This window comes from Sipha flava, unplaced genomic scaffold (assembly GCF_003268045.1).
Source record: "Sipha flava isolate LNK unplaced genomic scaffold, YSA_version1 222_pilon_pilon, whole genome shotgun sequence".
NCBI lineage: Eukaryota > Metazoa > Arthropoda > Insecta > Hemiptera > Aphididae > Sipha > Sipha flava.
Window position 1 is genome coordinate 1,759,809 of NW_020272853.1, and position 24,268 is coordinate 1,784,076.

Here is a 24,268-nt window from a genome sequence, read left to right on the forward strand (position 1 = left end):
GACATATCCAAGTTATATTTTTAAATATCAACTACTAATTCTCTAAATACTTTTACATGAAATCGCAAATGCTAGAAAAATAATGTATTTTAATAAAAAAATGCTTACATAAAAACTAAATAAATCAATTGTATTGTATTTATGAATACGGCATAAATCTAGCTTAGGGGCCAAGCGATTTTTTCAATTTTTTTTATCGAAACTCATGTATTTCATCGAGTTAAGAACGATGGTGCAATCAAAATTTGCCGCTCTCGTTTAGTTTCGAAGTTATGGCCTTCCAAATTTTTCGATTTTACGTTTATACGCATGCGCGCAACACTACTATAATGACGCGCGGAGGACCATTTTTATTATTTTTCTGTACTTACGTATTCGGTATACCTTTTTTTTTTTTTTGAAACTTATGTTGTTTTGCGCTTAAGCCGACGCGGCAAAACGCCTACGTATTTGCCGTACGCAATAAATATAGGTGGTCCTGAATCGCACGTCCTATTTTGGATCGATTAGAGGGATCGGGACTAATAATAATGAAAAAATAGAAACAATTCAACTATTATGTGGTATATTATAATATAATAACAAATTGTAGTTGGGCGCCCTTACATCAGTATAATAACCATTTGATTATACACAAAAATAATAAACTAAAATAGAACAATATCAAAAATGTAATCATATAAAGGGAGCTGTGCCTCCCAGTACCTCAATATGTTTGAGTCCCACTGGATTCTATCCCACGCGACCGTGGATAACTCGACACGTGCAACGGGGACTCAAATACACGGACGATCCGCAACGGCAGGGGCAAACTGGAATGGGTCCCGGGTACAAATTCTTGGTTAATGGCGAATCACAAAATAAAGGGTGCACTAACTAAATAGAAATAAAAAACTCTGTTCTAAGAACACCACAATCGTACGCCAAAATGCGCCAGGCCCACGCAGAGGCTCACACCACGGGAGTCACTTGACGATAGACAAACGCCGATCTCGAGAACATTCTCTATGGCCCCGGTGAACAGCTCAATCCGATAAGATATGAGACCGGTTCCGGGCCCGGAGAGAGTATAAGCAGCGAGTTTCGAACATATGTAGTTATTTAGTATGTACCTTGTGACCTACTTGAGGTGGTGTTGCATAGCAAGTCGGGGGATATTTTCGATTTGAATTTGATCGGTGGAGCCGAGTGGGTGCGACACGAGCTTGCGGAGCAAGCGAGAGGAGTTTTGCGAAGTGAGCAAAGCGAACGGAGCTGCGGAACGAAGCAACGCTCAATGTTATAAACAAATTAATTATGACAATGTGATTACCTCAAAATCTTAAGCGTACAAAAACACACATTTTCAAAAAAAAAATTACTCAAAAATGCAACTTTTGTTATTTTTATCGAGGTAACCACGATGTTTTGAAAAATCAACAGTTTTCCGGTTTTTTTGGTATAACTTCCGTAATAAAAAAGAGCGGCAATTTTTTCAATCAGATTCAAATTCAGTGCCTTAAAACACACATTTTGGGGGAAAAAAAATTGAATACGAGCTTGGCCCCTAAACTAGATTTGTTCCATGAATACTAATTACTACACTTATAAGTAGTTAAGTAGCTCACTTTGTGGGATTTGCATGAATTTCAGTAGTTGAATGTTAAAAAACGGACAACTATTTATTATACCTTTTCAGTCTGCACTGTATCATCATATTTATTATTTCTTATCATACTTAAATAATTATTATTTTATATGTTTGAAGGCTGTAGATGAATTAAATTAATTTAGATACCTTTCGTTTTTATATAATATTGTTATTCTGTAGTATAGATTATTGATTATATGTTATAAAGTGTAGTTTTAAATTAATAATTTTATTTATGCATTGCAATTTATTGTATAATACGTACCTTTGTAATATTTTAAAAAGTGGTAATTAAATCTTGCTAATGTGATACTATAATTTTTAATTGTTATGGTAAATTATTATTTAATTTTATTAAATTAAATTATCTGTAATAGTATCTCAATAACAACTGGCTTTTGCTTTGTTTCATTGTGAATAATTATTTTTATCTATTTTTCTAATACCAATTGTGTCAACCCTTTTTAGTAATACTTATTTATGTATTTTATAGAAAATTTTTCAATTAAAATAATATATTTTAAATCTTTGAAATTCTCTTTTGCTAAATATATCTTAATATTATAGGTCATATGGTATACTTATTAAATGATAATATATACTTCATATTATTATTTTTATTTGTTAAATAGTTATTTCAGTTAATGTTTCTATTTATAAAAAAAAGTTTACTTGAAAATATATTTAACAGTATTGAAAAATTTGCTGTAGTTATTATTATAAAACATTTATAAATTAAAAATGTACAGCCAATTAAAAAAAAAAACAAAAATTAGCATGTAGATACTTTTTTATAAAAATGTCACATAAAATACATATTATAAATGTTTTTAATATAATACCTTAATTTGTTTATATAGTTATTTGTGGTATATTATGATTTCTAATTACTTTTGTCATAGGTGTTTGAAAACTTGTAAAAATAATGAATAACCATAATGATAATGGAGACATTAATTGGTACCATGGAAAAATATCCAGGGATACGGCTGAAATTATTCTGTTAGATCATGGAAGTAAAGAAGATGGCTTGTTTTTGGTTCGAGAAAGTAATTCTGCTTCTGGAGACTATGTGCTTTGTGTTTTACAAAATAATGAAGTAGTACACTATCAAATACGAAGGCATGGCGAAGATGCATTTTTTTCTATAGACGAACAAAATATAATGCATGGTTTGGAAACTTTGATTGAACATTATTGTAAAATAAATGATCCAAGTTTAGGAGTACAACTGTCTCAGCCTATTGTCAAAGATCCTCCACCCCATGACACCAGAAGACATGGCCGTACCAATCTTTTACACAGGGCTATCACTCAAGCTAATTGTAAAGTTGTTACTGAATTGTTGAAATGTGGGTACCGAAATTTGGAAGCCAAAAATCAGGAAGGACAAACTGCATTACATTTAGCTAGTCAAATGGGTCACGACCAAATTGTGGAGAAACTTATTTCATGTGGAGCTAACGTAAATTGTAGAGATACAGAAGGGTATACACCATTACATTTTGCTTGTCAGAATAATTTATTAAGTACTGTAAAAATCCTACTTACAATTGGTGGTGCTAATATTCAATTAAGAAATTCATCTACTGGATGGGTAGCTTTACATGAAGCATCCAGTCGAGGGCATGCAGAGATTGTTTCATTGTTATTGTCTATGAATGCTCCATCAAGGCCACGTACTTTTGATGATGTTTTACCCATAGACTTAGCACGTTCCAATGGATATACTGAAGTTGAGCGTTTGTTGAATGAATTTATTCCACCTAAGCCATCTTCAAAAAAAGAACAATGGTATCATGGCAAGCTTGACCGCCATGAAACTACTGCCCTATTAAAATCTAAAGATGTTGATGGTTGCTTTTTAGTTAGAATGAATAGACAAAATGGTTATATTTTATCCATGATGTGTGGTCATCAGTGTTATCATTTTCAGATACAAGATCGTGAGAAATATTATTTCATTGACAATGGCCCATACTTAGATTCGTTGGAACATTTAATACAACATTACACCCTTTTTCCTGATGGTTTACCCAACAAGTTGGAATTACCTGTTAGTCCAGCAGTTATACCACCCCTTCCAAAAGGATTTCCTTTTACATTAAAAAAGCCAAAGCAACAAACTGAATTTCAAGACAGTATCTTGAGAGATAATTTGATTTTAGATGAAGTGATAGGTGAAGGAGAATTTGGTTCAGTTTACAAAGGTGTTTATCAAAATCGAGAAGGTTTTGAAGAGAAAGTAGCTATTAAAATGTTACGATATGATATGTCATCAACTAATAAATCAGAATTTTTACGGGAAGCTCATGTCATGATGCGTCTAAACCATGAATGTGTTATAAGACTTATTGGTATATGCGAAGGACCACCTTTGTTAATGGTACAAGAACTTGTAGCTCTAGGTTCTATGTTAACATATATCATCACACATCCTGAACTTGTGAGTCCAAATTATGAATTAAAAATGTGGGCTGCTCAAATAGCATCAGGTATGTCCTACCTAGAACAAAAACGATTTGTGCACAGAGATTTAGCAGCCAGAAATATTCTTTTAGTTGATAGACACCAAGCAAAAATTAGTGATTTTGGTCTTTCACGTACATTGAATGTGGATAAAGATTATTATAGAGCATCACATGGTGGAAGATGGCCAATTAAATGGTATGCACCAGAATCATGTAACTACGGAACGTTTTCAAGTGCTAGTGATGTATGGAGTTATGGTATTACACTGTGGGAAATGTTCTCATATGGACAGCAACCATATGAAAATATGAAAGGTGTTGAAGTAATTGGCATTTTAGAAAAAGGAGAGAGATTGCTAAGAACGCCAAGATGTCCAGTAGAAGTATATAAAACAATGGAAATGTGTTGGGCTTATGAACCTAAAGAAAGGCCAACTTTCAGTGAACTCTCCAAAATATTTGCTTCTGATTCTGATTATGAAAATTTTAAAGATTTTATAAAAATTTAGTATTGACTTTCTTGAGAAAAAAAAAATTATGTTAAAATCATATTCCTATTAGTAGTATTATAAAAACCATTTTTTTAATATATTTTATTAAAAGACAATTAATTTGGCAAGTTTAATTTTCAAAAATTAAATTGTAATATTATTGTTTCTTATTAACTTGAGCTTATTATATTAATATTTAATTAAATAAAAACTCTTTTTAGAATATTTTTCTACATAGTCTGAAGAATTATAAAAGATAAATTAAAAATAATAATTATAAATTTCAAAAATATATTTATCTATCATAAAATTTGTTTTTTAAATGTACAGTTTAATTTACAAAATTTACAGTTTGTTAAGTTTTACTATTTTTATAATGTTTAAGCTTGTTAAATGTTTTCATATATTTATAACATTTCATAACAAATGTTTAAACAATTGAAAATATTAGTTATAATTCTTGAGATTTTAAATTATTATATTTACCTCAAATTAAATATAGGAAGAACAATATAACTAAGAGTATTATATAAAGGGTAATTCATGATGTTATGATTATATCAATTAAGAAAATTATAATTTTTTTAAAAATGGTGCCTATTTAAAAATTAAATTATTATATTATGTGAAGTTTTACCAAATAGAAATATTAATAATATTTATATAAATATATATAAAATGTCTTTCATTAATGTTACTTTTTTTATAAGTACAATTTTGATCTTATTTTTTTTTTTTATATTTTGTTGTAATCAATGTTGCATTATTGAAAAATTATTTGAAATAAAAAGTAGTTTACTCATTCTTCAAATTTATTAATAATTCCTTATTTTTATAAAAATCAAACAATTAATTATTATTAATTATATAATATCTATAGAATTTAAACTATTCTTTTTGTAAAATTGCTTTTATTTTACATTTTACAACTTTGCATATTTTATATGTTTTAAGTTTAAATATAATGAAGTTACCTGTATACTATTAAAATTTAGAAATTGTTCGCTCAATTCAAACAGTTATTAGTTAAAAAATAAGTAGTTGCCATTCTAATTATATGTTATTTTGTTAAACTTTTTTTTTAACTGAAAGGAAATAATATTAAATTATATTTTTTAAAAATAATCTTTATAATATGTAATATTTATTATTTACTGTATGGTAAACATTAGTTATATTGTAACTATGTTATTTATTCAGATTTAATATACCTAATTCATCTTTTAATTTGCTATTTGAATGATATATTTATTTTATTTTAATTTCAAGTTACTGAATACAATTTATAATTGTTTTTAGATTCTGTTGAAAACAATGAATGTATTGGTTTTATCATGTGTGTTTTTTGTTGTTTATGTACATGGTTTTGATCAAAAGTATTGCTTCATTCATCACCTAATGAAAAATAAAAGATAAGGAGTGGGTACTAATTGATACATTTTGGGGGGTTGTTTTACATATTTCTTAATAATTCCGAAAAAACTGATGATAAGATATAAGAAAAATTGCAAATCAGTTATCATGAGGTTATTGTTCCTTGAGATTTTACTGTGGGAGGAAGGGGTTGGTAAAAATCCCTTCAAATAAAGTATCAATTGTAGCCTATTAGTTTAGATTTATTTAAATAATTATTAGCCAAGATATTTAAATAAATTGTTTAATAATTTTTAATTGAAGTATTTAAATACTTATTTGAAATACTTTTAAAAAGTATTTTTAACAACATTGCAGGAGAGATATTAATATATTATGACCCTCCCTTCTCACCAAATGTCTTCCTTATTCTGTAATATATATATAATAATTTTAAGGTATATGTATTATGTTGTAGCATGCTAACCGAGGCAAACTGAATGATTGGCCAGGACACCGGGACATGTCTTTAAAACCAAGACTGTTCTAATTAAACCGAGACGAATGGTAAACCTAAATATACTATAACATATATATTGTCTGAAATATTGGTATTATTGTAAAATAATTTTTAATAATTTTCCAATGTATTAAACATTTTTTTCATTTAGTCTTACAATTATTTTTATATAATTCATTATTTTAAAGACCAGTGTAGCAATATTATGATTTTTTAGAAATTCTTAGTTCAATAATATTGCGTTGACAGTAATTCAATTAATAACTAATAAGATCTTAAACAAGATAAAATATATTACAATTTTTATAAATGAAATATTACCTACAAGTACGTTAAAACATTTTAGTTCAATAATTTATTATTCAAATAAAGTGGAATAAAATAAAACACAGTTTTTCTTATCACATCATAAAGTTGTCAGTAGGTGATAAAATGGATGATAATCCGTGATTTAATCAAAACATGTGATTGCAAAGTTCATTTCATTATTTAGTTTTTCATTTTCTAATATTTAACAATCATTTGTGAGTAGTTAATTTTAATGTTTTAGTATTTCAGATATTTTGTTAGTGGTTTTTAATATAAATATGAATATATGAATATAACAATGTTTAAAATCAATGGAAACCAATTGGCTTTCATTAGTGTTACTGGAGCTGGCTTAGCTTTAGTTGCTTATATATTATTTGGTCCTTCAGATAAACCAAAATCTACAAAAAAACGTTAGTTAATCAACATGAATTCAAATATTTTATAATCTGATTATTGATTATTCGATAGTTAAGATTAAAAGTATTAATTGAGTTATATACCTATATATTTATAATTTATAAGTATTAAATAAAACAAACAATATATAACTATTTTAGACTGACATATTCATTAATAACAAATTTAAATTTTCCTGAATTGAAATATTGAGTTATGTTTGGATAAAATGAAATCAACATAATTATTTCAAAAATTATAAAAAGTATTAAATTAAAGTTCAAAGAAATTTTTTAGGAAAAATAAGTTAAAAGTATTTAAAATGTCAACATTTAACATCATATTATAAATTCTATAGACTAATTTACCTAATTATTTTTCTTACAGGTGGTTTTTGTGGATTACAAAATTTAGGAACTACTTGCTATTTAAATACATTATTGCAATCACTTGCATCTTGCCCTATGTTTATTCAGTGGCTTGATCAACAATCAAAGTCTTCAACCGTATCATACACTTTAAATAAAACACTCAAATGTAAGTTTTTAAAATACCTAGTATGGTTTATGCAAATTTTGTATTTAAATTTAGAGTTTAAATTTAAAATTTATATTTTTTTAATAAATCTAACATTATTTTAAAAAGATATTAAGGAATGAATATTAAATACATTAAAACAAAATATATTTTTAATTATTTATTTTTACATAATATAACCAAACTGTGTTTTTCCAAACCATTATTTTAATGCATTCAAAATTATTACATCAAAATATTTATACTTATCAACATGTTGTGATATGATTTTGAATATTATTTGAGTTAATGAAGTTACTTTGTAACTTTCCAAGATCATGAAAAGTCTTAATTTTATAATTTTGGAATAGTTACATATTTTAATCATTTAAATTTTATATTGTTTGTAATTAATAATATAAGGTACTAAATTAATCATAAATGCATAAAAAAACACTGTCTACAAGCAAATAATATGTTATTAATGTATTTAAGATATTTAATTAATATTATAAAATAAAATCATATCTAATGATTGGAAATAAAAATTGTAAATTTTTTATAAGTTATTAGTTTATATAAAATTATTTTAAAATGATTATAAATGCACTAAACAGTAGTGCTGATCTTTTTCTTGATTTGTAGTTTTAACAGGAGCAAGGTACAATGATGATGGTATTTTATCTCCTATAGAATTAGTAAATACTTTAGAAAAAGTTGGATTTCATTTCAAACCTCACCTTCAGGCTGATGTTCATGAACTATTTATTCATTTATTATCTGTGATTGAAGATGAAGCTTATAAGACAAGTTGTAGTGTAAGATTAGTTTAATGTGTAATTTAAAAGAGTTTTTGAATTATTATTATAACTGATTTTAGTTAGCTGATTGTTTAGAGGAAACAAATGGAAATTTAGTAAAAAAAGAAAATAGTCAAAATTTAATTCAAATTAAAAATAATGTCAATATTGATGTATATAACCAATTTAAATCAAAAGAAAATGCATTACCTAATAATATTCTTAATATTCCTGGGTAATTATTACAATTTTTATTTCTATTTTTTTAATTTTTAACAAGTTTGTTATAAATATTTTTATAGAAATATAATGTTTCGAAGTGATAGAAAATCATTGGATAAAAATCAAAATATTAAACCAGCACCTTTTCTTGGTTATTTATCGAATAATATTGAATGTTCTTTATGTCATCACAAGGTAAGTATTTAAATTTTTTAACTGGCTATGTTTACTATTTAAATATTATACCACTAGTAAAATTAATTTCTAAAATAGTAATATATGACTATTGTTTTTTAACCCTTTAAATCAGGTTAATGGATAAAATTGTTATTGAGTTTAGAGTGAAAAATTAATTGTTTTCTTTATTAATTAAAAAGTATTATGAAAAAAGTAACAGTTGATTTTTCTTTAATATCACATAGAATTTATTATTACAACAATAATGTTGGTTTTTAAATGTATGTACCAATAATTTATAATTATTTTCTATAGATTAAAAATATATTATAAATGTATATCAAGTAAATTAATTATATTTTTGTTTATTCAGTAATCAGTGCTCGATTTGAGGGGGACGCAAGGGGACGGAGTACCCCAACTAATTTTCAGAAATTTTAGTGTCTCCCTACTATTATTATGATATAATCATAACGCTCAGCCAGTTTCGGGAACATTCTTTTTTTAAAGTAAATAAAGTCCCCCTTCTTTAATTTTGCCAAGTCGAGCATTGTCAGTAATGGTATCACTATTAGATTTATTAAAATTTTAACATAATAGCCAATGTATAGTATAGTAAAGGTAATAACAAATTAAATTGTTATACATTTTAAATATGTAAATTATTCAGTTTATCTTTTTTATATTGGTTGTTAATTTTTAATATTTTGTAATTGTTGAGCTAGATTTATTAATAAAAAAAAAATTGTGTAAATTTTAGATGTTTTATAAACCCATATTTCAACAATACACAATATTTTAAGTAATTTTTATTAAATAATTCTTGTTTATTTTGCTGTGGTATTAATTACTCTTCTCCTTGTATATATAATTTATTTGCTTTTAAAATTAAAAGAATATTTTTATTAGTAATTGCTCTTACTCAAATATATAATTTATATTAATTATTTACAATCATAAGAATTTAATAAAATTTATTTTCAGTCTTCATTAAATTATGAAAAGTTTTATGTTATATCATTGAATTTACCTGAGCACCCTCAACTGAAAATAGAATTAACAGATATTTTAGAACAGTATATCAAAAAAGAAAATCTTGAAAATCTACCATGTACAAACTGTGATAAAAATAATATTGTTACTGATGGAAATTCTTGCACAAAAAGTGTCAAATTTGGAAAGGTATTTATCAAAGTTAAAATATTTGAATAAATTGTATAAAAAATAATCAGAATTTTTTTTTTCATCTTTTAGTTGCCTTCTTGTTTATGTCTTCACTTAGTAAGAACTCAATATTCTAAAGATAGGCCATTAAAAAGAAATGATTTTGTTAACTTTCCTGAATATTTACATATGGATAAGTATACTAGTGTTTATGACCAACTAAGTAAACTCAGACAATCTAGAGAAGATTATCCAACTGAATCAATTGAAAGGTAAGAATATAAAATAAAGATAGTTCTGTGACTTATATTGTACTTTATTAAATAAAATATTTAAACCATTAAAATTTTCAAGAAATAAACTGTAAAATTATTTAAAAATATATTTTATAAATTGTATACTAAAACACTTATACTTATTTTAGTAATTAATAATCATATTTTAAAAAGTAGCTTTAAGTCATGAAAGTTAAAAAAAAACATTATTGGGAACTATTGTTTAAATATATTTGTTTAACAAACTAATAAATTATATTTAATGTTTTTTTAATTCCATTAAACAATTTTAATAAGTATATTTTTTATAACTAATTTAATTCAAATGTTTTTATTCTTATTTAGATTAAGAGGAAATAAGTATACATTCAGATTAAAAGCTGTTATTGTCCATGTTGGTGAACATAATGCAGGTCATTTTAGTACTTACAGAAGAGGCATCACCTCAGATCATTCTAGACACAGGTGCAGTGATACAAGGTATTTCAATATTTTGCATGATCCTTTTCAAAGTAAATTGGTAGATTACTTCAAATTTACAGTGTTTACAGTTTTTAACATATGATAGTACGGCTTAAAATATTATATTTTCAATTTTTACTTTTTAAATATTGACATTATAGTTACTTTATTTGATGACTACGGTATTCGATTAGTATATGACCTACTGAATGTGTGACCACTGTATAGGGTACTAATTTAAAACAGTCAAATTAAAAATTATAAAATTAGGTTATTTTATTATTACAGATTACAGATGTAAGTTAAACAATAGTATTTTAACTCTTGAATTTATATTAACTCTTAAGCAGTCTTCATTATTCTGATTTTTAATGTAGTATTTATAAAATGTTTCTTTTTGCTAATAACTTTTTGTGGTTGATATAAAATACAATTTAATAATCAAAATCCATTTTTATTATCATTGAAACTGCTAGGATTTGCTTTAGAATATATTAAAATGTATTAATTTTTAATAAAATCATTGATTAAAAATACTTTCTAGTGCTATTAATACTTAAGAGTGTTACATATTATGTTTTTAATCAGTAGTGATGTGTAGTAGTGAACACTAATTTTTGAAATCGAACCAAACTTGAATCATACTTAAAAATATTTTTTCAAACCCAAACCTAACCGTATATGGAAAAATTTCAAGTCGTAGATAAAATTTAATTAATTTAATTTAATTTAATTTAATTTTTTTTTTTTCATTAAATTGAAAATTGTAATGGCTTCAAACTGAAGTCATAGTTTCTAAACTTTAGGTCAACCGAATATTTATTTAAATGTTTATGGCTGTGCAATCAGTATAATAAAATTTTCATAATACATAGAATTATAGAATGTAAACATGTTTTTATTAGCAAAACAGTGTTGAACCGAAATAATTTTATATTTTTCCAAATTAGATTTTTCCAGTTGTATGATAAAAATACAAATCTGATAAATACTAATATGCAGAGCTCAATACATATTCATTATAATTAGGCTTAGGGACTTATAGTATTTGCATACTTTTTTTAATTATTGTTAAATATAGCAGAGTGAACTATTCGTTTTATCAATACTAGTACAGCAGTACACAGTTCAATGGTAGTTGACACTACTTATGGGCAATTAAGTATTTCTTATCTAATTGTAAATAGCTGCTTACCATTTATAGGATTTCAAACAACGAACCACAGAGAATTTTTAAAGAAGTTCGGGAACTATTTTATTTCTACTATGCTAACAATTTTTTTCGAACTATGTATTGTTAAGTTACAGGTACTGAAATAGTTCAGAATAGTTCATCTAAGTGAATAGTTCAAATGAACTATTCATTCACGAACTTAATATCTCTAGTATTCAGTTCAGTCGATTATTATCCGTCGTTGTTTTTCCGTACTTAATCCCGACCCCCCTACATCGGAATAATACATTTTTTTTTTTTTTTTTTGCCAATATTTAGCATGTAATTAGCATGTATTTGCATGCCGATTTTTGTAATTTGCATGATTTTCATTCAGGCATGGTATGAAAAAAAAGATGGGGGGGATGGAGACACGTGTTTCCAGCCCCCCCCCCAACTACCATTAATAATAAATTTAAATGTTTTTTCTATACCAATATTTACCATATATTTGCATGGCCGGTCCCAAACCTCTACTGTTATTCGTTGGTTCGCAAAATCAATTAAACCGATTTGCATGTGTGTGTGTCCCTACACGAAATATTTTGAATTCCAAAATTTCTTCACGTAAACATTTAGAACATTTCTATGGTCGGTCCCAAAACTCTATACTTCGTCACCTAGTGATTTATATTATAGTTATTAATGCAGTTTTCCTAAAGTTGTGTGTTAATCATTTATTTTAAATGTATATAATGGTTAAAAGGCTTAACTTTTATGTTTGATTGTTATATTATTCTATGACATTTAATAATTACTAATTTTGTGACCAATTTAAATAATATGTTTAATGTATAGTTATCTTTATTATTTATAATTTAATAGTTGACAGTATTCTATGAAATTTATATAAATGATAATGCAAAGTATAATATTATTCATTTAATTTATAACGATTCTTTACTTAATTTAAAAATGTTGATAAAATTAGATACTGGTACACAATTAAATTTCATGAAATTTCATACCTTTTTTATTTCATACCCAAATTCCATTTATATTTATACAAAATCTACCCGAAATAGGAAAAACTACATTACTTGAAATATTCAATATAATGTGGACACAACACAAGTTCCCAAAAAAATGGAAACATGCAACAATAATTCCAATACATAAACCTAACCAAAACAAATTCTTAGTACAAGGATACAGGCCGATATTACTTTTATGTACAATGAGCAAAATATTTGAAAAAATAATCAGCGTCCGACTTAACTGGTTCCTAGAAAAAAATAAACTACTCGCAGAAGAACAATTTGGATTTCGGAAAAACAGATCTACCTACGACTGCCTCATAAACATTGAGACAGAAATATGCGAAACAATTGCATGTAATCAATACATGGGACTGATAAGTTTCGATATACAAAAGGCATACGATATGACATGAAGATACCAAATTACTTCAATCTTACTTGATTGGGGCGTTAAAGGTAACATTCTATACTTTATACAAAATTTTTTAACTGATCGTACATTTGAAGTTGCTGTCAACGGACAAAACTCGTCGTTATATAATCTCAACAACGAGATTGCCCAAGGCTCCTCCTTAAGTGTAAAATTATTTCTAATAGCAGTAAATTACTTAGCTAAACGTATACCATCCCCCGGAAAAATTACATTATATGTGGACGACAGCAATATCTTCGTCCGACATAAATGTATTGACACTATAGAAAATGAACTTCAGAAATACACAAACTCGTTATTCGAATAGAGTAAAAGCACAGGATTCAAATTCTCACCTGAGAAATCTCAATTAATAATTTTTACACACAAAATAATTAATAAAAAACTTACCATTAAAATGGACAACAAAATAATATCTTATACAAAACACTTAAAAATATTAGGCCTTACCTTCGACGAAAAACTTACATGGACAGCACACATAAAAAAAATTAAATGACATAGCAAAAAAAAGATTGAATATTATCAAAGTACTCTCAAGTACGAAATGGGGAGCAGACGTTAAGACCCTTATAAATATATACAAATCTCTCATCAGATCAATTTTGGACTACGGATCAACCCTATACATGACAGCGAAAAACTCAATACTGGCAAAACTTGATGTTGTCCATAATGCTGGCCTAAGAATGGCATCAGGTGCCTTTAGAAGTAGCCCCATTAATAGCATACTCAATATTACGGGAGAACAACCTCTTAGTAGTCGAAGAAATCAGCTTATGCTTCAATACGCAATAAGAACAGCAACTGACCCGAATAAACCAACGTACTCCATAATTTTCAACAACAGATTTTAAAATAATTTTAATAACAACCAAAAATTAATACGACCCATATACAAAAGGATTAAAGAGATAGAACGAGAACTTAAATTAGAAATAAATAATATAATTACTAAAGAATTTGACATGTCAATAGCGCACTACAACAAAAAAGAAACATCAACTCATACATACAAAAATTTATTCTATGAAGTATCAAACAAATTATCGAACCACATACATATATACACAGACGCCTCAAAAACAGACAATGGCGTGGGTGTTGTGGCAGTCATCCAACAGACCGATCTCTCAGAGATGCTGTCCGATTATTGTAGCATATATTCAGCTAAAGCACTCGCTATATATTAAGCCCTATCTTATATAATAAGTACTAACTTGCAAAATAAAAAGTATGTAATTTTTACAGACTCTATGAGCACTTTAACTAGTATTAGTAATATTAATAACGATAATATCATCGTCAATAAAATTATCAACTTGACACATACATTTAGCAACAACATAATTGTTTCATGGATACCTGGACACTGCGGAATAACTGGCAACGAAAGGGTGGATAAACTAGATAAAAAGCGAACAATCTAAATCAACAAACTCTCTGGAATATAAACTCAGACAAAGATATTAAAATAATTATATACAACTGATTTAAAAACAAATGGCAAAATGAATGGGTAAAAATGGACACTAAATTAAACGAAATAAAAAGAACTACAGAAAAATGGAATAACCCAGTTTTCCTCAAAAGAAGAGATGAAGTTATATTAAATCGCCTAAGAATAGGGCATACATACTACACGCACGCACATCTCATGAAAAAAGAAACTCCCAAAATATGTCATATATGTGGACATCCAACTTCAATCAAACACATCATCACAGAATGCAGAGACACTCAAGAGGCCCGAATAAAACACAACATACCTGAGCACCTTCACGACGCACTCGGCCCGGACATAGAAGCCATCCAAAACATATTATTATTCATAAAAAATATTAAATTGTACAACTTAGTTTAAGTGCCCTTGTAAAAAAACCAATGGTCCCGTTATCGAGGCTTTCCTTTTTTTTCCCCCTTAATAAAAAAATAAATAAATAAATAAATTTCATAGAATACTGTCAACTTATAAATTATAAATAATATAGGTAACTATATATTATAAATATTATTTAAATTGGTCACAAAATTAGTAATTATTAAATTTCATAGAATAATATAACAATCAAACATAAAAGGTAAGCCTTTTTTAACCATTATATACGTGCAAATCGATTTAATTGATTTTGCGAACCAACGGATAATACTAGAGACTTGGGACCGGCCATGCAAATACATGCTAATTGTATGTTAAATATGGGTATAGAAATAACATTTAAATTTATTATTTATGGTAGGTGGGGGGGAGGTCTGGAGACACGTGTCTCCAGCACCTCCCACCTTTTTTTTAACACCATGCCTCAATGAAAATCATGCAAATTACAAAAGTTGACATGCAAATACATGCTAATTACATGCTAAATTTTGACAAAAAAAAAAATGTATTATTCCAATATAAGGGGGTCGGGGTTACGTACGTGTTGTTTTTGCATTTCGCAACTACACAACGTCGAATTATACATAAAATTTCGTACGCATATATTTTTTAACATTGTGTAATACCGAAAGTATTACAGTCTACGAGTAACTGACTAAAAAGTTTTGTTTCGGAGTTTAAAGATACATTTAAATCTGATGGACACGTTTTATGTTGTGTACTATGTGGTCATTTTTTAGAACTATAAGTCTAAAAGCCTCATTATAAGTAACACTAATGAAAAATTGTAAAAAAAATTTTTCAAACTCAAATTCGATTTTTGAATATTACCTACCAGAAACTTGATAATTAAGTTTTTCATACACAGTTCGAATTTTGAACCGAACCGAACATCAAGAGTTCGGTTCAGTTTGGTCCGACCAATCACTAATAATAAGTAGTTATAATGTAATATATTATTAATTTTCAGTATTACGTAAAAACAGCGAATGGATCTGCTAAGAAAACTATGTATATTTTTCAATTTAAAATCAATGATTATCTCTATATAAAAAAACATGATTTTTATAATTTATTTTATTATAGTATATAGGTACACATTTCTTTTTAATTATTGGGTAAAGATGTATGAGTATTGTAAATTATTATCGTAGCATTTTTAATATTTTGATTAATTATAATTACACTAATATAATATTAAGTGCTTTTAGTCTTGATTGCAAATTGTATTAAAATAAGTCTATCACATTATTTATTTATTTATTTTATATTATGTTTACATTTTATATACTAAGAAATTACATATTATTTCTTTGTGTGAAAAAAGTAAATTTCAAAAATTTTACAAAATTACAAGTTTAAATTTTAAATTAACATTTTATATTCTTTAAACAATATGTTTCAAACAGTTGTAGACCATATATTTGATTGATAAATTAGTTATAATTTATATTCTTATAAACTGGTTTCCCAGTATTTATATGATGTAAATATATCATTTAAATACTTCTGTGCCAGGAGGTATGACATAAAAAAATTGAATCGTGAATTTCGAAAAAGGCTCATATCTAAAATTAAAATTTTTTTGGAAAGTAAAAAAATTGATTTTTATTTTTTAAATTATTTTCTTTATTTTAGCAACTAACAATAATTCATTCATTCATTCATCACAATAGAAAAGAGATATAAGCCCTTCTCTCTCATAAAATATCAGTCTATATGTGTAGTTGAAAAAATATAGCAGTCTATTTTAATATAATATAAACTCAAGATGTGCCCTTTTCGAAATTCACAATTCAATTATTTCATCTATGAATTATGTATTTTAAAATTTGATACCTTCAAATATGTTATTTTCTCAATTTATGCCACATGCTTAATATAGTGTTCACTATTACAATTTCTTATTAAAGATTTTTAAAGTTGAAAATTAATAAATATTTAAGACATCAATTTGACTGATTGATAAGCCTCTTCACAACTTTTGGAGTACTTCTCCTATTTAAACTTATATCTAAATAATATCAGTAGAAAATAAATAATTATTTCATCTAATACAATATTTGCTTTGGATATAATTCAAATTCAAATTTAATTTAATTTTTTTGTACTAATTTTATATTTTATTTTTGTAGGTGGTACTTCACTTCTGATGCACACATTGAAGAAGTTACACTACAGCAAGTTCTACAATCAGTTGCCTATATTTTATTTTATGAAAAATGTGACTCATAATATATAATAGTGCTTAGATGGAACAAATTAAAATGAAAAGTTATAGTTAAATTTATTTTTTCACTTTAAGACTGCCTTATTAAATACCAAGACTTAAAATAGTTGTTTTTCTTATGTACATTGTTGTTTTGTTATGATGTACTTGTTTATATATATACTAGGTTAGTATATTAAAATATGATTTATTAGAAATTCCAGAACTGTATTCATGTATATCATAAATCTATTAGTAATGGCATATTAATCCTTTTTTTTACAATTATTTTTAGTAAAACTGAAGATATTGATTAATTTTATTAGAAATATGTATAATTTTTAGTTTATTTTATTAATGTTGGTTAGTGTATACAAATAATCATATTCAGAAATTAAATATAATATGGTTGATTATAATTTATAGTTGTGATTCTAAATTCAAAGTTTAAAATTCAAAAATAATATAAAAAAAACTCTTAAGAAATTACTTCAAGGTAATAGTGAAGGACCTACATTTTCATCAGTTAGAGAAAAATGCAAAATTACATATTAAAAACTTCTAGACGTTACATTATCATTAAATAACCGATTTAAAAAAAACGTAATTAATCATTTATGTAAACTTGAAAAATTTATAATTGATAAAGAAAAATAAGAAACATATGATAGTTCCTTTGATGGGATTGATTATTGCACAGAGTAGGGTTATCAGATTATATTATTCCGAACCCGGGACTTTATGAATGGATAAATATTATAAATATATATATTTTAATGAATTATGTATAGAAGCAATACCTATAATAATAATAATAATAATAATAATTATAATAATAATCATAATAATTCATATTCTTAGTCTTCGGATCTTTTGTGGTTTAGAGTTTCTTCTGCTGATTTTACTACATATTTGATTGATCCATAAACTTGTTTTGATAAAGACTTGTTTCCCAAACTTAGGTCGTAGAATTCTTCATAAGATGTGTTATAGAAGCACGTTTTTATAATATACCGTTTTTATATCTAGTTATTATCTTGAATTTGTCCATGTGCTGTTCATCAGTACATTTGAATCCGACAAAACAAAAATAAATTCAACAACTTTTAATAGCTCAGTGAATATTTTGAAAATATATATTCATTTATTTTCTATTTTTTGACAATGCCACTCGTTAATTTGTTGATTAATGTTTTCAAACATTTTGAATTATTCGAAAAACATTTATTCATCAAAATTAAGACTGATATTATAGCGTTTATAAAGGTTACTGATTTTTTGACATTTTCCCAATTTACTATTGTCTTTGGAGCTAATGTTATTCATAACATTGATTTTAAATTAGTTACATGTTGATTTGAATTGTTCTATTTTTTTTAAATAGTTATAACAAAGTACATAAAATTCATCACATTAACTTTCAAAATTAGTTCTATTGATAATTCCTCGTCCTTAAGTTTTGTTACGAGATTTTCAATTTCTACCGTGAGAAACCAACCCTTTATTTTGTTTTCAATTTTCTTGATATTTTATCGAGTAAAATTTTGAAACCGGAACAAATCGCTGTTTCGAAACACTTTCCCGGGACACCGGGATACTTGGTTAAAAACTGGTAGTGTCCCAGTAAAACCGGGACGTATGGCAACCCTAGCATAGAGATATGTTTCTAGATATTATAAAATCAAGAAAAATTAGTATAAATAGTACACAAGACGCCACATATGTATTTAAATCGGATAATTCGCTTGGAGGTATGTTAACAGGGTTTAATAAACTTCTAAAAATTATGTTGACTGTTCCAGTATCGTCTTGTACTGCGGAAAGATCTTTTTCACCACTACAAAGATTAAAAACATTTTTAAGGTCTACAATGACACAAAATGGTCTTAATGATATTGCTTTGTTATGTGTCCATCGTAATGAACAGTGCCGCAATAACCGGGTGTGTTGCGTGTGTTAAACACACGGGCCCAGGGCCCCAACCTATAATGGGGGGCCCAATGATAAAAATTGAAAAATATGTAGAAAGAAAGAAAATAAAACGATTTTGTTATAATAATAATATAATAATAATTAATAATGATTGGACAATAGATCGATTTTGTCTTGTACACAACGTTATCGTATATTAACGTTTCTTTTGCGACCCGTATAACATAAATTAAAAATAGTTTGGTTGCAATTGATTAAAGCGCGTCATGCGAAGGAACGCGTATTTTGACCGGCCTATATAGCCATATAGTATGAGTGTGTGACGCATCTCAATTAGGTATTGTTATTTATTTTTGTTATGTGCCACGCGCGAAAACCGCGATCGGGCTCGCTTTTATATTGCACGACGACGACGCTCGTTGAAAATGCGGGATCTTCGACAGTCTATGTTTTATATTCGGTCAATTGACAATAAGCTATCCATTTATTTAATTTTATTTACGTCTACAATAAATCATGCCGCCAAAAGCTTTAAGTGGAGCTGCTAAAAGAAAAAAAAAACACCAATTACAGTGTAATATTTTAAAAACCAATCAGAAGATAAATAATTTTTTTGAAAGCAGTCAACATAACAATGGTAAGTACAAAATTATTTCATGAATAAATATTGTTGACTAACAAGATGTTAAAATGTTAAATTATTTAATAGATATATATATATATTATAGATGATTGAAATTTTGTTATTTAATCTAGGTATTTATTAACAACTTGACTGCAATATTCATAATTCATACCTATATCATGGTCCGTGAGACTCTTTTTTTGACCTACTTAATTTAAATAAAAGGGTTAAAATTGAAATTAGATGGAAAAAAAACTCAAAAACTTCAAATGTATTTATATTACTCGATATACTATTATAGTAGGTACCTAAAATTAATTTTGGTTTAATAGTTGTAGAATGTGATGTGGAACTTGAAAGTGTTGGACAAATATCTAAAAATGATTTGAAGAATATTTTAGACTCAAAAGAAGATGGACAAGACACAACTAATACGTACACTGAAAATAATAACTCTTCTGATGTTAGCACTTCTACAGGTATACACTAGCTCAAATTTATACATATGTTAATAATATTTCAGTATTGTAAAATATTTTTTAATACCTATGTTTGTGATTTTAAGAATCTATTCAAATTCTATAATTACATTACACTTAATATAATTAAATTAATTTTGTTTTTATAGTTGTGGAATATGATGTGGGACTTGAAAGTGTTGGACAAATATCAGAAAATGAATTTAAAAGTATTTTAAACTCAAAAGAAGATGGACAAGACACAAATAATACATACACTGAAAATAATAACTCTTCTGATATTAGCACTTCTACAGGTATACACTAGCTCAAATACGTACATATGTTAATAATATTTTAATGTTGTTAAATTTTTTTTAATACCTAATATTTTTGATTTAAAAATTTCTATTTTATTCTATACTATTAATTATTATTATGTATATACTTTAATAATTTGATTTTGATTTTTTTCTATTATTACAAATGTATTACTTTTATATTATGCTATATTATAATAAATATTTTAAAACTTATAGATTTGAATAGTATGCTGAATCTCCAATATGATTTCCCAACAGACATAGCCAAATTTCCATGGACTATTACTGATGCAAATTTAATAAGAAGTTTGATTTTATATGGACCCTGTAAGCCAGATATTAACTTTCCAGTAAATAATAATGGTAAACGTTTTTCATCTAGTTATTATTTTCTAACAACTAAATCTGGTACAAAAATTCCAAGAACCTGGCTATGTTATTCTTATAACTTAGACTGTGTGTATTGTGAATCATGTTGGCTGTTTGCTGATAGATCTTATGGCAAATTTAAGTGGGATTGGATTTATGGTATTAATGATTGGAATCACTTGTCACAAAGTATTCAAAGACATGAATCATCTATTCAACATTTGGATGCTGCAAAAATTCGTTCCATTTGGGTTAAAAATGAAACCATTGACGCTAGTTTAGAAAAACAATATACTGATGAAGCAGTGAAATGGAGGAATGTATTGAAAAGGTTGATAAAAATTATACTTTCTATAACAGCAGGAAATTGTGCTTTAAGAGGGAATGAAGGAAGCCTAAAAATTAAATGTGCCACCGAAGGAAACTTTTTAAGAACAGTTCGATTACTCGCAGAGTTTGATCCTATTCTAAATGATATTTTAAATGATGAAAATCAAAAAATTAAGTATTTAAGTTGGTCTATTCAGAACGAGTTGTTAGACATTTTGTCTACAGAGTTACGTCATTTAATTTGTAATAAAATAAGATCTAGTAGTTTCTTTTCTGTTATATTAGACTCAACTCAAGACATAACCAAACAAGACCAAGTTAGTCTTGTAATTCGTTATACTACATTAGATTTTGAAAAGAAACAAATACAAATCAAAAAGTCGTTTCTCGGTTTTTATTTACTATCCCATCATGGTGCAGCAAATTATGTAGAACTTTTAAAAAATACATTAATGAGATTGGATTTAAATATTATGAAATATCGCGGTCAAGGATATGACGGAGCAGCAGTGATGAGTGGTTCAATAACAGGCGTTCAAAAACAAATTTGTGATATTGTACCTAACGCTATATTTGTTCATTGCTGTTCTCACAATATAAATTTGGTTTTATGTGATGCTGCTAAAAGTACTAGAAAAATACAATCATTTTTTGATACTGTGCAAGACATCTACAATTTGTTTAGCTCAAGTTCGCCAAGATGGGCTCAGCTAGCCTTTGGTGAAGAGTACGGGAATAAAATAAATAAAATAACTTTAAAAAAAGTGTGTCCTACTCGATGGGAAGCAAGACACAATGCTTTATTTTCATTAAAACACAGATTTGTTGATGTTTTGAAATCTCTTTCTAATATCCAGCTTTCAAGTTCCAAAAAAGATGAAATAAATATGGCTACAACTTTAAAAAAAAAAAATGGAAAATGCTGAATTTATAATTATTCTATGTATATGGGAACCTATTTTAAAATCCTTACAAGTGGTATCAAAGAGTATGCAATCAGTTAATTTAAGCTTACAAAAAGCATCAACACAATTAGAAAGTGCTATTTTAATTATAGAAAAGTTGCGGGATCAATATGACCAAATAATAAAAGATTCAAGGGAATTATGTATGAAGTGGAATATACCCTTCAAGTTAAGTGAAACTCGTCAAAGATATGCAAAAAAGTATTTTGATGAAGTAGACAGTGATCGCCGGCTTACTACAACTGATGATAATTTTAGAGTTACTATATTTTACCCAGTTGTAGACACAACACTATTACAATTAAGAGTTAGATTTAAAGGAATGAAAACTGTGTGTAATGATTTTATTATATTAATGCCTGAAATATTAACATCAATGTCTGACGAATTGATTGTTAAGTCATCATATGACTTTATTAACAAATATAAAGAAGATATCAGTTCTGATTTCACTCGTCAACTTATTATAATTAAAGGCTATTTATCTTCCAAATTTCAAACCAACTATTTAAAAAATATGACAATTCACGATTTAGCTGATACTATTGTTAAGGAAGAGCTGACATCAATATTTCCTGATGTATTTATCGGTATTATAATTTTTTTGACTATACCAGTGACATCTGCTTCAGCTGAGAGATCCTTTTCAAAGCTTAAACTTATCAAAAATTACTTACGGAACTCCATCGGGCAAGAGAGACTTTCAAGTATAGCTTTGCTTAATATTGAAAGACAACAAACAAATGATATTAACATAGAAAATATAATTGACAATTTTGCCAACAAAAAGGCAAGAAAAATGAATTTTTTAAAGTGAGTGATGTTTTTTTTTCAATTTTTTAATTGACTGTTAATGTTAATGTTTACTGTGTTCAATTTATATGTTACCTACAATGTTGATAATTATTTATATTTAATATGAATTAAAAAAGGTTACAAATTATTACATTTATTTATTTGTAAATATATACCTGTATGTGTTTTACTTATGTTAACCTTATTTTTGTTTATATTTGTATGAGCAAAAATCCAAAGTATGTTTTCAAATTTGGAAAAATTAATTTTCAAGACAGAGGGGAGGGGGCATTAATTTTATTTGCACACGGGCCCAAATTGGTGTAGTTGCGGCACTGGTAATGAAGATATAGATATTGAAAAAAATGCTAACTCATTTATAAATTCAACTAAAATACGTCAAAGCACATTTTATATGTAAATAGTCAAATTAAACTTATTTTTTTCTTTTTACTTATTATTATTTATAAGTAAGCTATCAATTTGGTATACATTTATTTTGTTGTATGATTATTAATTAATATAATATTTTATAATCAATTATTGAAATTGCATTTTCCAGTATACAAAATAGTTAATATTATTATATTGTATTATTTAATATTTATACGTACTAATAAAATTCATTAGAAAATGTAAACGTTTTTAGTAGTAAAATCATAACACCAATAGGTGCGATTTGGAAAGTCAAAATTAAAATTTTAGAAGATTAAATTGTAACTAGCCCCCAAGGCGATTCCATGATTTTTTTTAAATGTTATGGGAACATTGTTATTGACCAGAGACTAAACCTCATCCCCCAAATTGTGCATTTATGCCTATGATACCAAGGCCGGGCAAGGCACCCATTAAGTTTTTGAAACCCTGGCATCTATGAATAAATATATAAGTTTATTAGTATATACAAAAATTATTATACTGTTTTCGTTGGTGTGCGTTTACAGGGAAGTTAAGAAATTATACTTCCA

General features: G+C 26.6%; 4 protein-coding genes across 4 annotated transcripts; all 4 read left to right on the forward strand.

The window, feature by feature from the left end:
* Nucleotides 1–1,846: 1,846 nt before the first annotated feature.
* Nucleotides 1,847–4,650, forward strand: LOC112683206 (tyrosine-protein kinase Shark). Its single transcript, XM_025554117.1, has 2 exons — nucleotides 1,847–1,963; nucleotides 2,533–4,650. Exon 2 carries the CDS (start codon nucleotides 2,556–2,558, stop codon nucleotides 4,608–4,610), a length of 2,055 nt encoding a protein of 684 aa, XP_025409902.1. The 5' UTR covers nucleotides 1,847–1,963; nucleotides 2,533–2,555; the 3' UTR covers nucleotides 4,611–4,650.
* A 2,341-nt stretch (nucleotides 4,651–6,991) lies between these two features.
* Nucleotides 6,992–17,760, forward strand: LOC112683209 (ubiquitin carboxyl-terminal hydrolase 30 homolog). The gene is made up of 9 exons (XM_025554119.1): nucleotides 6,992–7,187; nucleotides 7,561–7,710; nucleotides 8,335–8,507; nucleotides 8,570–8,724; nucleotides 8,792–8,906; nucleotides 9,873–10,070; nucleotides 10,143–10,324; nucleotides 10,673–10,807; nucleotides 17,430–17,760. The coding sequence occupies exons 1-9, from the start codon at nucleotides 7,061–7,063 to the stop codon at nucleotides 17,527–17,529; spliced, it is 1,335 nt and encodes a 444-aa protein (XP_025409904.1). The 5' UTR covers nucleotides 6,992–7,060; the 3' UTR covers nucleotides 17,530–17,760.
* A 959-nt stretch (nucleotides 17,761–18,719) lies between these two features.
* LOC112683229 lies at nucleotides 18,720–23,721 on the forward strand. Its single transcript, XM_025554146.1, has 2 exons — nucleotides 18,720–19,419; nucleotides 23,639–23,721. The coding sequence occupies exons 1-2, from the start codon at nucleotides 19,164–19,166 to the stop codon at nucleotides 23,719–23,721; spliced, it is 339 nt and encodes a 112-aa protein (XP_025409931.1). The 5' UTR covers nucleotides 18,720–19,163.
* On the forward strand, nucleotides 19,410–22,481 carry LOC112683214 (zinc finger MYM-type protein 1-like). Its single transcript, XM_025554126.1, has 5 exons — nucleotides 19,410–20,072; nucleotides 20,192–20,331; nucleotides 20,393–20,539; nucleotides 20,689–20,835; nucleotides 21,058–22,481. Exons 2-5 carry the CDS (start codon nucleotides 20,304–20,306, stop codon nucleotides 22,464–22,466), a joined length of 1,731 nt encoding a protein of 576 aa, XP_025409911.1. The 5' UTR covers nucleotides 19,410–20,072; nucleotides 20,192–20,303; the 3' UTR covers nucleotides 22,467–22,481.
* Nucleotides 23,722–24,268: the final 547 nt, after the last annotated feature.

Coding starts and splice junctions, on each gene's coding strand:
- LOC112683206 (XM_025554117.1), top strand. CDS start 2,556: ATGAATAACCATAATGATAATGGAGACATTAATTGGTACCATGGAAAA.
- LOC112683214 (XM_025554126.1), top strand. CDS start 20,304: ATGGAAAAAAAACTCAAAAACTTCAAAT. Junction 20,332..20,392: donor AAAACTCAAAAACTTCAAAT/GTATTTATATTA, acceptor TTGGTTTAATAG/TTGTAGAATGTGATGTGGAA. Junction 20,540..20,688: donor TGATGTTAGCACTTCTACAG/GTATACACTAGC, acceptor TTGTTTTTATAG/TTGTGGAATATGATGTGGGA.
- LOC112683209 (XM_025554119.1), top strand. CDS start 7,061: ATGAATATAACAATGTTTAAAATCAATGGAAACCAATTGGCTTTCATT. Junction 8,725..8,791: donor AATATTCTTAATATTCCTGG/GTAATTATTACA, acceptor ATATTTTTATAG/AAATATAATGTTTCGAAGTG. Junction 10,325..10,672: donor CCAACTGAATCAATTGAAAG/GTAAGAATATAA, acceptor ATTCTTATTTAG/ATTAAGAGGAAATAAGTATA.
- LOC112683229 (XM_025554146.1), top strand. CDS start 19,164: ATGTTTCTAGATATTATAAAATCAAGAAAAATTAGTATAAATAGTACA. Junction 19,420..23,638: donor TGCTTTGTTATGTGTCCATC/GTAATGAACAGT, acceptor GTTGCGGCACTG/GTAATGAAGATATAGATATT.